The 13,323-nt window shown below is 45.1% G+C and overlaps 1 protein-coding gene across 4 annotated transcripts in view; it reads right to left on the minus strand.

The window, feature by feature from the left end:
- Nucleotides 1–13,323, minus strand: part of LOXHD1 (lipoxygenase homology PLAT domains 1) — a 283,627-nt gene that overhangs the window by 67,652 nt on the left and 202,652 nt on the right. For 3 of the 4 annotated variants that reach the window (XM_073589763.1, XM_073589760.1, XM_073589761.1), the window contains 4 exons: nucleotides 9,545–9,709; nucleotides 6,013–6,194; nucleotides 1,759–1,875; nucleotides 441–603 (listed from right to left, as the gene is read on the minus strand). In XM_073589763.1, the coding sequence (XP_073445864.1) occupies nucleotides 441–603; nucleotides 1,759–1,875; nucleotides 6,013–6,194; nucleotides 9,545–9,709 (627 nt within the window). Of the gene's footprint in view, nucleotides 1–440; nucleotides 604–1,758; nucleotides 1,876–2,014; nucleotides 2,255–6,012; nucleotides 6,195–9,544; nucleotides 9,710–13,323 lie in introns of those variants that run through there. The other variant, XM_073589762.1, reaches the window with a different exon arrangement.

A 13,323-nucleotide genomic window follows, 5' to 3' on the forward strand; every position in this document is an offset into this window, starting at 1 on the left:
AGTTGTAAAAAGAGGTTTTTCAATCCAGCAAAACGAATTAAATGAAAAAACACTTTATTATGACTTCATCAACGTAGTAGCATGGGCAAAAAAAATGTACTGACGCATTTCGTGTCTAGCTGACTCTTAATCGAAACGCGTCATTTTTTTTTTATGCCTGTGCTACTGTTTTAAGGGCGTCATAATAAAATATTTTTGTTTTTAATTTGCTTTGCTGGATTGAAAAAACTTGTTTTACAGCCCTAAAGGTGAGTTCACATCTAATTGGCTATTAATGTATACTGGTACTCATTTAGGATTCTAATACATTGCTCTATTGGCATTTTGTATTTCTGTGTCAATGTACCAATACCATCTTCCATAGATTTCTGCATGTCCTATTAACCTTAAAGGGGTGGACCCCTGCTCAGACAACCCCTTCTGAATCCCTATGTTCTTACTCTCCAGGGGGTCTTCAACCTCCATTTCGATCTGTTTCAGAGTGCCGTCCTTGGTGAGCTTTTCGGTGAAGATGTCTGATGGGACGAGCTCCCGGATAGTTTCTCTGTCATCTTCAGATTTTGCCAACCATCGATCACAGGGGAAGGTGACGGTTTGTGAGCCCTGCGCCACATGAAATTAAGATAAAAAGAACATTTAAAGGTTAATAACTCAAGTACGGCTGCAAATTTTAACAAGCAGAAAATTGCAAAAGGCCTTGTTTTTACAAGCGCTATCCGGCCATACGCATCTCTGATGATGGAAATAAGCCTTTGACAGCTTACAGATTTGATTAATGTATGCAAAACCTGGGAAGGTATTATGCCTGCCCCTGTACTGTGCATCATGGGAGAGAGAGCCACCTAGTGGTAAAAATTATGTCCCGCATAAAATCGTGAAAAACATAAAAGGATAGAAAACTGACGGCAAAAATACCCCCCATGGTCCATCTATCTTTCTCTCATAATATTTAATATATGCTAGGACGTATATCTCTTATGTCAGGAATGTTTTACCCCTTCCACCACAGGCAATTTTTTTTTTTTAGTGCTTTTGTTCTTTCCTCCCTTTTTTTTGCTTCACAGCATATATCATATGAGGTTAATAATTGAAAGTATTATTATATCAGACTTTTATGGCCTTATTGGTAAAATAATGGTGGGGGAGGGGTTCAAACTTTCTGATTTTTTTTTTTTAATTTTTTCTATATTTTTTCCACTTTTTAGTCTCCCCAAGGAAATTGAACTGCAATGGCTGCCATATTACCATATACTGTTGCACGTTGCGATTGTGCTGTAGGAGGAGGAGGAGTGGGGAAGAATGAGGGCCACAATTGTCGGAACACCTAAACACAGCATCATTTAGGTGGTTTCTACAGAATCGATCGGTGCTAGCTCGGATTGCTGCTGATGTGCGTGTGCACATGACTTCTTTTTCAGGCAGATTTTGCCTGGACCACTCCCTGAAAAAGCTCTTGAGTCACACTTAATAATCACCCCAAAAACTATACAGGAAAAACACCACCAGTGGTTTCCGCTTCAAAAATGATGAGGATTAGCATCTTCTAGAATCTGAAGTAAAGTTCCATGATGCCAAAAAATCAGCTCCTAGAGAGCAAACGACCAGCGCGCCGATCACGTCGGTCTATGCTGCATGGTGAGCAGTTGGTATTGAGAACATGAAAATGTACAAAAGATGATATAAAATAAAACAAAAAATGCACAAAATAAATGTCTATAATAAACAATATAATTTTGTCCTCATGATTTCAAAACCCACCTTTCCATTTGGTAAAAGTCTCCGGATCTCCACTCTGTCCAAGTGCCATCCGGCGTTGATGCCCATGCTATTGTGCCCAATACGGATCTTTTCAATCACGTCGCCGATGTCCTCGAGCTGCGGGGAGGGAAGAGAGCAGGAGTCAGCGAGCCAGACGATGCTTAGTATGTGGGTCAAGTGGAAGTTGATTTAAGGACAGCAATGGAACAAAATCAATCGGAAGGTGTCAGTCGTGCAACGTGTAAAGGCGTATTACATTCCAGGCACGATAATCTCCGACAGCGACTGTCAGCGAGCGCTGAATAATTCATCAGGCAGCCTATTATCACCGCCATGCTGGCTGTCCAACAGACTGTGACAGAGCAGCCGGTACGAGGAGCTTTCTGCGCCGATCCTCCGACTGTGAGCTTTCTCCAGGTAATGGCGCATCTGTAAGCTTGGGAGGCAAATGCGTGGAGCGGGGCTGAGCTCGTCATTAAGGAAAAGTTACGACATGTTACACGGATCAGCGGGAAATTTACAGATCTCCCAAACAGGGAAATGACGAATTGAGCTCTGCCCATATAGATGATGCAAAAAGACGTGAGCAATCTGCGATGCTCTGCGCGTCCTGACTCATTTCTGTCATAGTAGCTTTTCCAGCAACTTGTGCTTCAGGAGAGCTAGCAGCCACTCTTATGCGCAATAAAGCGTGCCCATGACGCCGCAGCAGCTTCACAGTGGTCCTTCCTTGCATCACTACTTCATACCGAGAACTTCCCACCAGATCTGCTGTTTCGGAAACGCTCTGAATCAGTCATTTAGCCATCATAATTTTATGGAGATGAGCAATTCAGTTTATGCTGCCCTTGTCTGGTATCCAGTCCGGTCCTCGCCTCCGCACCCAGCATCCTTGGCCTGGCATCTCACTGTTTATTAGTAGTGATGAGTGAGTGTTATCGGAGCATGCTTGGGCGCTAGCCGAGTGTCTTCGGTGTGCTTGAAAAATATATTCGAGTCCCTGCGACTGCATGTCTCGCCGCTGTTTGAAGCTGAAAGACATGTAGGTTTTGCCTGTTTGTTTTGTATGTCAAACAGCCGCGGGGACTTGAACATAGTATTCGAGCACGCTGAAGACACTCGGTTAGCACCCGAGCATGCTCAGATAACACCTTATCCGACCACATTCACTCATCACTATTTGCTAGGCCTCATTCAATAACTTGTGCATTGTATGACTTTGCAGGACCTAGTAAGCGCCAGGATGCCAGGCCGGAGATGCTGGGGCAGAGCAGCGTGAATCGCGTTGCTAATCTGTGGCCCCTGATAAAGTGGCTCCGATCCCTACGTGTGCTCATTTATTCTGATTCCTATGTCAAAACCTGATTGTTCATTGCCTAATAATTACCAAATATTCTTTCCACCCGTTGTGTAACCGTGCAGGTGATGATCGGTGGCAGTCTCTTGGGCTGGATTTACAAGTCCAGCATTCACAGACCAAGTACAGACCACAAAGTCCGGACTGCCCGTCGGTCTCCTGAGCCCAACTGTATGCCTACAAGCTGCTGAATTTGAGTCGAGAGACCCATGACCGGTCTTGTTAAGCTCAGACCATGAATCTGGCTTTAGCCATCCAAGCGGCTCCATCCCTTTCCTACAAACTTTACACTGCAGCGCATGTACGCCTGTCTACTCCCTCTGGCCGTGATCGAGGTCGGTAGACCGAAACATTGGCCTGATCCTTGTTTTCTTGCAGCACTATTATATACGGTACTCTTTGGAATACATCTGTGCAGCGGTATTTGCGCGTCACTGAATTTACTCTACTACCGAGCACCAGCGCTTTCTCTACCGTTGAGTGCCGGCCATATTATCTCCTATCAAATTCTGTAAATAAGCACAAGCCCTGCAGAATGCCCCTACAAGGAGTTTGTGCCAATTTTCATTCTACAAAAATCTCTTTTTTGGAACACCAGACACTTCCCAATAGCACAGCTACGCAGTCGGTGTACCTGGCGACAGGCTTACTGACTGTTTCCAATAATAAACCAGCAGAACTGTGTCACCACCATAGAGAGTCATTAGGGAGGTGGTCCCATCTCAAAAATTTAGGGAACATCCCCTGCGGGGCACTTAACAGAAGGCCGAACATGAAGGTCTCTCTATATTCATTTGCATGGGAGTTCCAAAAATTGCAGTCATTGCTTACTCCCGCGGATATGTCTGGGGTGTACAGGATGGGTAAAGCCCCTTTAAGTCTGACTCCTGCTCTGATACATGTGGCTCGTCTACTTCTTGTACGGTCAGTCCATTAATTTGGCCCGCACGTGATGCTTTCTGTCCTCAGCGTGGATGCAATTAGAGAAGGGGTGGTAGTAAAACAACCTCGTTATCTATGGTTAAAGAGATAGCAGCCTTAATTACTTAATTATTAAGCAACTACTAATTAATTATTGATTAATTACAGTCTTTTAATTATTAATTATAGTTTCACAGCCTTGAGAAACGCATCCAGTGTTTATCCACAGCAAATGGTGTTAGGAGAGTTATCTGAAGGGGTTTGGTGGCCCTAGGCAGTGCACTCCAGATCTAGGGAATAGGTGCAGCACGGGAAGAGTTAGAAGTGATAAGTTATGGTTAGGAAGGCTTGTAGGTCACCAGCTGAATGTGGGGCGCATGGAGTTTGGTAGTCAGGGATGTGGGAAAGGGCAGAATGGTGGATGCTGGAATTTCAGGAACTAGAATTCCTGAAAGTTTTCACATGGGGTCTAAATATTCCCACTGTACTGAGTCAAATATTTACAGGAGGAGAAGGAAACACAGCTGAGCGAGAAATCTGTATGTTACGCCAAAGCTAACAGGTGGAATGAGTGAGCGCGGCTGTGATAAGTATAAACGACAATGACTCCTTCAAATACATTTTTTTTTTTACATTTCCTACATGTAAAGTTAAGCAACTTGTCTTCATTAACAATGTTCTAACATTTTGCCGCTGCAGAGTTTCTCTAAATCCTTTATGTAGCCGAGTGCTTTTGCCTAAATGTTAAAAATCCGTCAGAACTTCTGGTCCTGACAACTCTCTCTGTTCTCAGCCGCTCTTCTACTATCAGCGTTAGACATGAGCGGAAAGGACACAAATCTCCAAAGCATGGACAGGGGAGAAAGTATTTGCTGTCTCAGAGAGGGCAGAGAAAACAGACTGTAGACATGGAGTAAAGCACAAGAAGAGGAAATAGTTACAGCATTAGAGTTGTTCTAATACATCTAATATTAAGCTTGCGATGACAGCCCCACCCTGGATACACTCAGATCTCACATCCAGCCAATAGTGCTGGGAGAGACACTCCAACTAAAGAAAAATCTGCACATGCAAACGGCAGATAAGGGGTCTGAAAATGAATGAAAGAATGAAGATTGCAGAATGAAGTAGAATTTTAGTAACATAAAGGTAATCAATAACATGAAAAAAATAATTTCCTTTATGTAGCTAATTTATGTTGCAAAAATGTTACAAATCCATTAGGACTTCCACTCCCGGTTCTGAGAGATGCACGGTCCTCCCATCCAGCCTATATTACTGTGAGAGACGCATGGTCCTCCCATCCAGCCTATATTACTGTGAGAGATGCATGGTCCTCCCATCCAGCTTATATTACTGTGAGAGACACACAGTCCTCCCATACAGCCTATATTACTGTGAAAGACACAGAGTCCTCCCATCCAGCCTATATTACTAGGAAATACACAGACCTCCCATCCAGCCTATAAAACTGGGAAGGACACACAGGCCTCACATCCAGCCTATATTACTTTGAGAGATGCATGGTCCTCCCATCCAGCCTATATTACTGTGAGAGATGCATGGTCCTCCCATCCAGCCTATTTTACTGTGAGAGATGCACGGTCCTCCCATCCAGCCTATTTTACTGTGAGAGATGCACGGTCCTCCCATCCAGCCTATTTTACTGTGAGAGATGCACGGTCCTCCCATCCAGCCCATTTTACTGTGAGAGATGCACGGTCCTCCCATCCAGCCTATATTACTGTGAGAGACACACGGCCCTCCTATGTAGCCTATATTACTGTGAGACATTCGCACAAAAAATCTGAAACTTGGGTAAGGTTGCAGACCTCATATCAGGTGAAGATTGAACCTTGAAGTGGAATTTTAGTAAACTAAACTACACCTGAAAAAACAAACACAAATTTTTTTTTACATGTCGAAGAGGATCATAGGCCTAAAATAGACCAGGTTTTAAGATGCAGTAACTTTACCTCCACTATGAATTGGTCCACGGAGTTCCTCTCAAAATACATCTTGCGCTCTCGCTTGTTTACACACAGGGATTTCTGCTGAGTACAGACTCCATCTCTGCCATAAAGAACAATGAAAACATCGGCATCTGTCCCAGCGCCAAATATGTCGCTAGTGTAAACCGTGATCTCATAGGGAACAACTGCAGGGAAACAAACACAAAGTCGCCACGTTATTGTCAGCGCTGACAATGGAAGAGTCATTACTAAAACAAGAGCAAATCTAGACAGAAATCTGCACAAAGGAATTTCAGGAATGACTTCTGGAGGATTTTATCAGTCCTTAGGGTATTTATTTTCCATGGACAGATGTAACTGAATTCACTATGTCACACAGCCCCAATGGTCAGTATGGCCCAATGTCACACAGCCCCGATGGTCAGTATAACCCAATGTCACACAGCCCCGATGGTCAGTATAACCCAATGTCACACAGCCCCGATGGTCAGTGTGGCCCAATGTCACACAGCCCCGATGGTCAGTATAACCCAATGTCACACAGCCCCGATGGTCAGTATGGCCCAATGTCACACAGCCCCGATGGTCAGTATAACCCAATGTCACACAGCCCCGATGGTCAGTATAACCCAATGTCACACAGCCCCGATGGTCAGTATAACCCAATGTCACACAGCCCCGATGGTCAGTATAACCCAATGTCACACAGCCCCGATGGTCAGTATAACCCAATGTCACACAGCCCCGATGGTCAGTATAACCCAATGTCACACAGCCCCGATGGTCAGTATAACCCAATGTCACACAGCCCCGATGGTCAGTATAACCCAATGTCACACAGCCCCGATGGTCAGTATAACCCAATGTCACACAGCCCCGATGGTCAGTATAACCCAATGTCACACAGCCCCGATGGTCAGTATAACCCAATGTCACACAGCCCCGATGGTCAGTATAACCCAATGTCACACAGCCCCGATGGTCAGTATAACCCAATGTCACACAGCCCCGATGGTCAGTATGGCCCGGATGTTACACAGCCCTGATTGTCAGTATGGCTCCAATGTCACACAGCCCCGATGGGCAGTATGGCCCCGATGTCACACAGCCCCGATGGTCAGTATGGCACCCGATGTCACACAACCCTGATGGGCAGTATGGCACCCGATGTCACACAGCCCTGATGGGCAGTATGGCCCCAATATCACACAGCTTTGATGGTCAATATGGCCCTTATGTCACACAGTCCCAATGGTCAATATGGCTCCGATGTCACACAGCTCGGATGGTCAGTATAGCCCCAATGTCACACAGCCCCAATGATCAGTATGGCCCCCAATGTAACACAGCGCCGATGGTCAGCATTGTCCTGATATCACACAGGCCTGCTGGTCAGTATGTCCATGATGTCACACAGCGCCAATGTTCAGTATGACCCAAATGTCACACAGCGCTGTGGGTCAGTATGGTCCCCAATGTCAAACGGCACCAATGGTCATTATGGCCCTGATGTAACATGGCCCTGATAGTCAGTCTGGCCCCGATGTCACACAGTGCTGATAGTCAGCCTGGCCCTGATATCACATTGCCCTGATGGTCAGTATTACTCATATCACACAGCCCAGATGGTCAGTATGGCCCCAATGTCAAAAAGCCCTGATGGTCAGTAGGACCCTGATGTCACACAGACCTGATGGGTCATTATGGCCCCCAAATTCACACAAAGTTAATGGTCAGCATGCCCTCCAATGTCACACATCACTCATGGGCAGAATATATGCCCTATGTCACACCGTGGAAACTGACATTATGGGTCCTTTGAAGCCCATAAATTATGGTTCAGAAAGTGCACCAGTGATGCTTCAGAGACAGGTTTTACATTTAACGAAGTAGAAGCACTCCCCTCCTACACTACTACTGTATTATCATCATGTATAATAACAGAAATCTTGCACTTTTCTCACTGGTCTAATATTAGACTCAGTTCCTCTTCTTTACTAAAGACTTTTCAGCAGTCTCGTTACCATCCCAAACAAGATTACAACGAAGGACAACGCCTAAACACATATAGACCAGTCATTGTACAGGAGGGGGAGAAGGTGAGCTGCGACATAACTTACTGTAAATGGTGGATATTTATTTATTTTACTTATTTATATAGTGCCATTAATTCCACAGTGCTTTACAAACATTATATATATATATATATATATATGATCCACAATTCACAATAGGTTGATGTCACAGCTCACCTCCTCCTGTACAATGACTGATAACACCTCTATATATAGTAGATAACACAGGATCCACCATTCACAATAGGTGATGTCACAACTCACCTCCTCCTCCCGTACAATGACTGATAGCACCTCTATATACAGTAGATATCACAGGATCCACCATTCACAGTAGATGATGGCACAGCTTACCTCCTCCTCCTGTACAATGACTGATAACACCTCTATATACAGTAGATATCACAGGATCCACCATTCACAATAGATATCACAGCTCACCTCCTCTTCCTCCTGTACAATGACTGATAACACCTCTATATACAGGGGATAACACAGGATCCACCAATCACATTAGGTAATGTCATAGCTCACCTCCTCCTCCTGTGCAATGACTGATAACACAGAATCCACCATTCAAAATAGATGATGTCACAGCTCACCTTCTCCTCCTGTACAATGACTGATAACACAGGATCCAATATTCACAAAAGATGATGTCACAGATCACCACCTCCTCCTCCTGTACAATGACTGATAACGCCTCTATATACAGTAGATATAACAGGATCCACCATTCACAATAGATAATGTCACAGCTCACCTCCTCCTACTGTACAATGACTGATAACACCTCTATATACAGGGAATAACACAGGAACCACCATTCACAATAGATGATGTCACAGCTTACCTCCTCCTCCTGTACAATGTCTGATAACACAGGATCCACTTTTCACAATAGGTGATGTCACAGCTTACCTCCTCCTCCTGTACAATGACTGATAACAGCTCTATATATAGTAGATAACACAGGATCCACCATTCACAATAGGTGATGTCATAGTTCACCTCCTCCTCCTGTACAATGACTGATAACAGTTCTATATATAGTAGATAACACAGGATCCACCATTCACAATAGGTGATGTCACAGCTCACCTCCTCCTGTACAATGACTGATAACACCTCTATATACAGTAGATAACACAGGATCCACCATTCACAATAGGTGATGTCACAGCTCACCTACTCCTCCCGTACAATGAGCTGAACATGCTCAGAAAATACTTCTATACCAGTCAATGAGTCAGAGACAGTCTATTACTGATTTATAGCCATGTGGCTGCTGAAAAGAACAAGAAGAATGAGTCTAGTATTGGGCTTGGTGTCCAGAGTGAAATTGCAAGATTTTAGATTGTTTTCTAATACAGTTAGTGATAAAGTAATCTAATAGTGAAAAAAAGTTTAATATTTAAACAATTTCTACAATCGGTCATTTTCTTTAATATTCTACGTACAAGGTGTATACTGCTCGGTCTGTAGATCGGAAGGGAAGAGGTATCTCTCGATGGCGCCATCATCTTCTGTCTTATCCAACCATCGCCCACATGGAAATTTCAAGCGTTGGCCGAGTGAAGGGGCATCGACCTCCACCCAGTCGAGGAACCAACCAGCAGAGGTGCCTAGGATATAAAGTCGCACAGCAGAACGATCAGCCAAACGCAACATGACAGCCAGCCAAGAAAACATCCGAGGAGCTGACAGGGCGTCACTTCCAAATCGCTCTCCTCGCCCCAGGCGGCTGCTGAAAGCAACTATTAATATTAGTGATAGATGTGACTGCGCTCAGATGCCACACATCACCTGATATAACCCGGAGCAATAAATGATCTCAGGCTTCAGAGAAGAAACCTGAACGTAAGCCAAGAACAAGCAACACTCCTCTAATGGAAATGCGCACACTGTCTGCAAGACATAGAGGAAGGGAGAAGGTGTGGGTCTACTGTCCGACGTTCTCCGGGGTGGGCATGCCTGCTCATAGAGCTACAGAGCCCAGGGAAAAGAGGGGCCATGTCAGACACGCACAGGGCGCCCCTCACACACTACAGCTTTACACGGTGGGGTCTGGGGGTCACGTGGCTGACCCTTACTGCACGGAAATGGCTAAAGTTGGGGAGAGGGAAGAAAGCGATAGTATAAATCACCACGAAAGCAGATATTTATAGGGGTCTTTATATAAATCAATGTGCTTCCCTAACGTATCCACTGATTGCTGTATTAACGGTCTAAAGAGAAATAGATAGATACTGGACATATATGCCAAGATGGAGAATATACAGTCATGGCCGAAAGTGCAATTATGTTTTGTTATACACATGTTTATTTCCTTTGTGAGTATTAGAATAGCTAAAAAAAAAAAAAGCGAAAAAAAAAAAGGCAAATTGGACATAATTTCTCACAAAACCCTAAAAATGGGCAGGACAAAATTGTTGGCACCCTCAACTTAATATTTGGCTGCACACTCTTTGGAATAAATAACTGCAATCATTCGCTTCCTATAAGCATCAGCAAGCTTCTTACACCTCTCAGCTGGAATTTTGGACCACTCTTTTACAAACTGCTCCAGGTCTCTCATATATGGAGGCACCTTGTCCCAAGAGCAATGTTAAGATCTCTCCACAGGTGTTCACTGCGACATAGATCCAGACTCATTGCTGCCATTTCAGAACTCTCCAGCGCTTTGCTTCCATCCATTTCGGGTGCTTTTTGAAGAATATTTGGTGTCATTGTTCTGCTGGAAGACCCATGACCTGGGATGCAAACCTAGCTTTCTGACAATGGAAACTGCATTGCGACCCAAAATCCTTTGGTAATCTTCAGATTTCATGATGCCTTGCACACCGTTAGGCACCCACAACCAGAGGCAGCAAAACAACCTCAAAACATCTTTGAACCTCCACCATATTTGATTGTAAGTACTGTGTTCTTTTCTTTGTAGGCCTCATTCCATTTTCAGTAAACAATAAAACGATGTGCTTTACCAAAAAGCTCTATCTTGATCTCATCTGTCCTCAAGATGCTTTCCCAGAAGCATTTTGGATTACTCACGTGTACTTTATTTAGATTTTTTATGTCTCTTTGTCCGCAGTGGGGTCCTACTGGGTCTCCTGCCATAACGTTTAATTTAATTCAAATGTTGACAGATACAGTGCCTTACGAAAGTATTCGGCCCCCTGGAACTTTTCAACCTTTTCCCACATATCATGCTTCAAACATAAAGATACCAAATGTAAATTTTTGGTGAAGAATCAGCAACAAGTGGGACACAATTGAGAAGTTAAACAAAATTTATTGGTTATTTTAAATTTATTTTTAAATTCATAAACTGGAAAGTGGGGCGTGCAATTATATTCGGCCCCTTTAACTTAATACTTTGTTGCGCCACCTTTTGCTGCGATTACAGCTGCAGTCGCTTGGGGTTTGTCTCTATCAGTTTTGTACATCGAGAGACTGAAATTCTTGCCCATTCTTCCTTGGCAAACAGCTCAAGCTCAGTGAGGTTTGATGGAGATCTTTTGTGAACAGCAGTTTTCAGCTCTTTCCACAGATTCTCTATTGGATTCAGGTCTGGACTTTGACTTGGCCATTCTAACACCTGGATACGTTTATTTGTGAACCATTCCATTGTAGATTTTGCTTTATGTTTGGGATCATTGTCTTGTTGGAAGACAAATCTCCGTCCCAGTCTCAGGTCTTTTGCAGACTCCAACAGGTTTTCTTCAAGAATGGTCCTGTATTTGGCTCCATCCATCTTCCCATCAATTTTAACCATCTTCCCTGTCTCTGCTGAAGAAAAGCAGGCCCAAACCATGATGCTGCCACCACCATGTTTGACAGTGGGGATGGTGTGTTCAGGGTGATGAGCTGTGTTGCTGTCATGCTCGCCATGTCTGTTATGTCCGCCATGTCTGTTTTGCCTCATGACCCTGGAGCGGTGTGCACACGCATCTCATGTCTGCTATCCTGCTTGTTCCCTAGAGCAGTGTGCACACTCACCTCATGTCTGCTGAGCTGCAAGATGCCTGTGTTTCTGCTTTGCCTTCTGTGATCTTCTCGTCATGTCTAGAATCCCTGATCATGTGTCTTCCCTAGGATCCTGCAGTGTCTGGTTCTGCAATCATCTCGTCATGTCTGAAACTCTGATCATGTGACCTTTCCTAGGATCCTGCACTGTCTGGTTCTGCAATCATTTCGTCATGTCTGAAACCCTGATCATGTGACTGCACTCTGTGATCCTGGAGCATCTGAACTAGGAAGTTCTCCCCTGGTCCTGACCCGGAAGAGGAGGTGCTATGACCTATATTAGACCGCCCCTTCCTATGCTCAGGGCCTGAGTATTGTGTTGGGTCCCTGCATGGCTGCTTGGTCAGTGGGGCGCTCCCTCTATTCTGTGCCATTGCACCTAGCTCTGTCGTGCGTCTCTGCACACGCTCCGTGCTCGTACTCCGTCTTTTGTCCCGTGCCTTGTCTTATGTTTGTCCGTTGTGCCATGTTCGTCTTTGTCCTGCTTGGACTTGTAGTCCTTCTGTTATTCTCTGCCTTGCCTGTTTTCGCTATGCCTTGTTTCGTACCTTGCCTTGCTCTGCCTTGTTCCTCCCTATGGTCTCAGTCTTTGCTTGCTCTGCCTCGCTCTCTCCTATGGTGCTCTGTAGTGCTCCCTGGCACACGCACCATTCCTCCTCTCTTTCCGTTTGTGCTCTTTTCCATGTCTAGTCCCAAGGCTCTGCCTTGGCCCGGCTCTGGGCTTCGGCCTACCCTCCGCTGCTAGACTCTTTCCTATTATGCTCTCTTGCACGTTTCTAGGCTAGTCCCAAGGTTCTCTCTTGGCCCAGCTCTGGGCTTCGGCCTACGCTCCGCTGCTAGCTCTGTTGTTGCTCTGACCTGATTCCGTGTTTCTGCCTATGCTTCCGTTCCTGGTTCCGTACACTGCCTAAGCTCTGTCTTGTTTCTTGTCTTGTCTTCCCTTGCTCTGTTTCTTCGTATGCCCTTTGCATGTGCTTGGCCTTCCTAGCCTCCTGTGTGTGCCCCAGCCGTGCCCCGTCCAGTGCTATAGTGGTCTGGCTGTGTGGCCCCGCAGCGTTGCCGCCTCTAGTCGTGCCCGCTTGCAACTGCCATCGTTGGTACCACCTGCCGGTGCTCCCAGCCATGGTCTCTGTGCTTCCTTGCACTCACGCTGGTTCTCGCACTGTGCCTTTTCGTGCTACTCTAGCACAAAGCCTTTGTCTCTTTTGCTCTT

This window comes from Dendrobates tinctorius, unplaced genomic scaffold (assembly GCF_039654945.1).
Source record: "Dendrobates tinctorius isolate UK_male_01 unplaced genomic scaffold, ASM3965494v1 ptg000113l, whole genome shotgun sequence".
Classification (NCBI taxonomy): domain Eukaryota; kingdom Metazoa; phylum Chordata; class Amphibia; order Anura; family Dendrobatidae; genus Dendrobates; species Dendrobates tinctorius.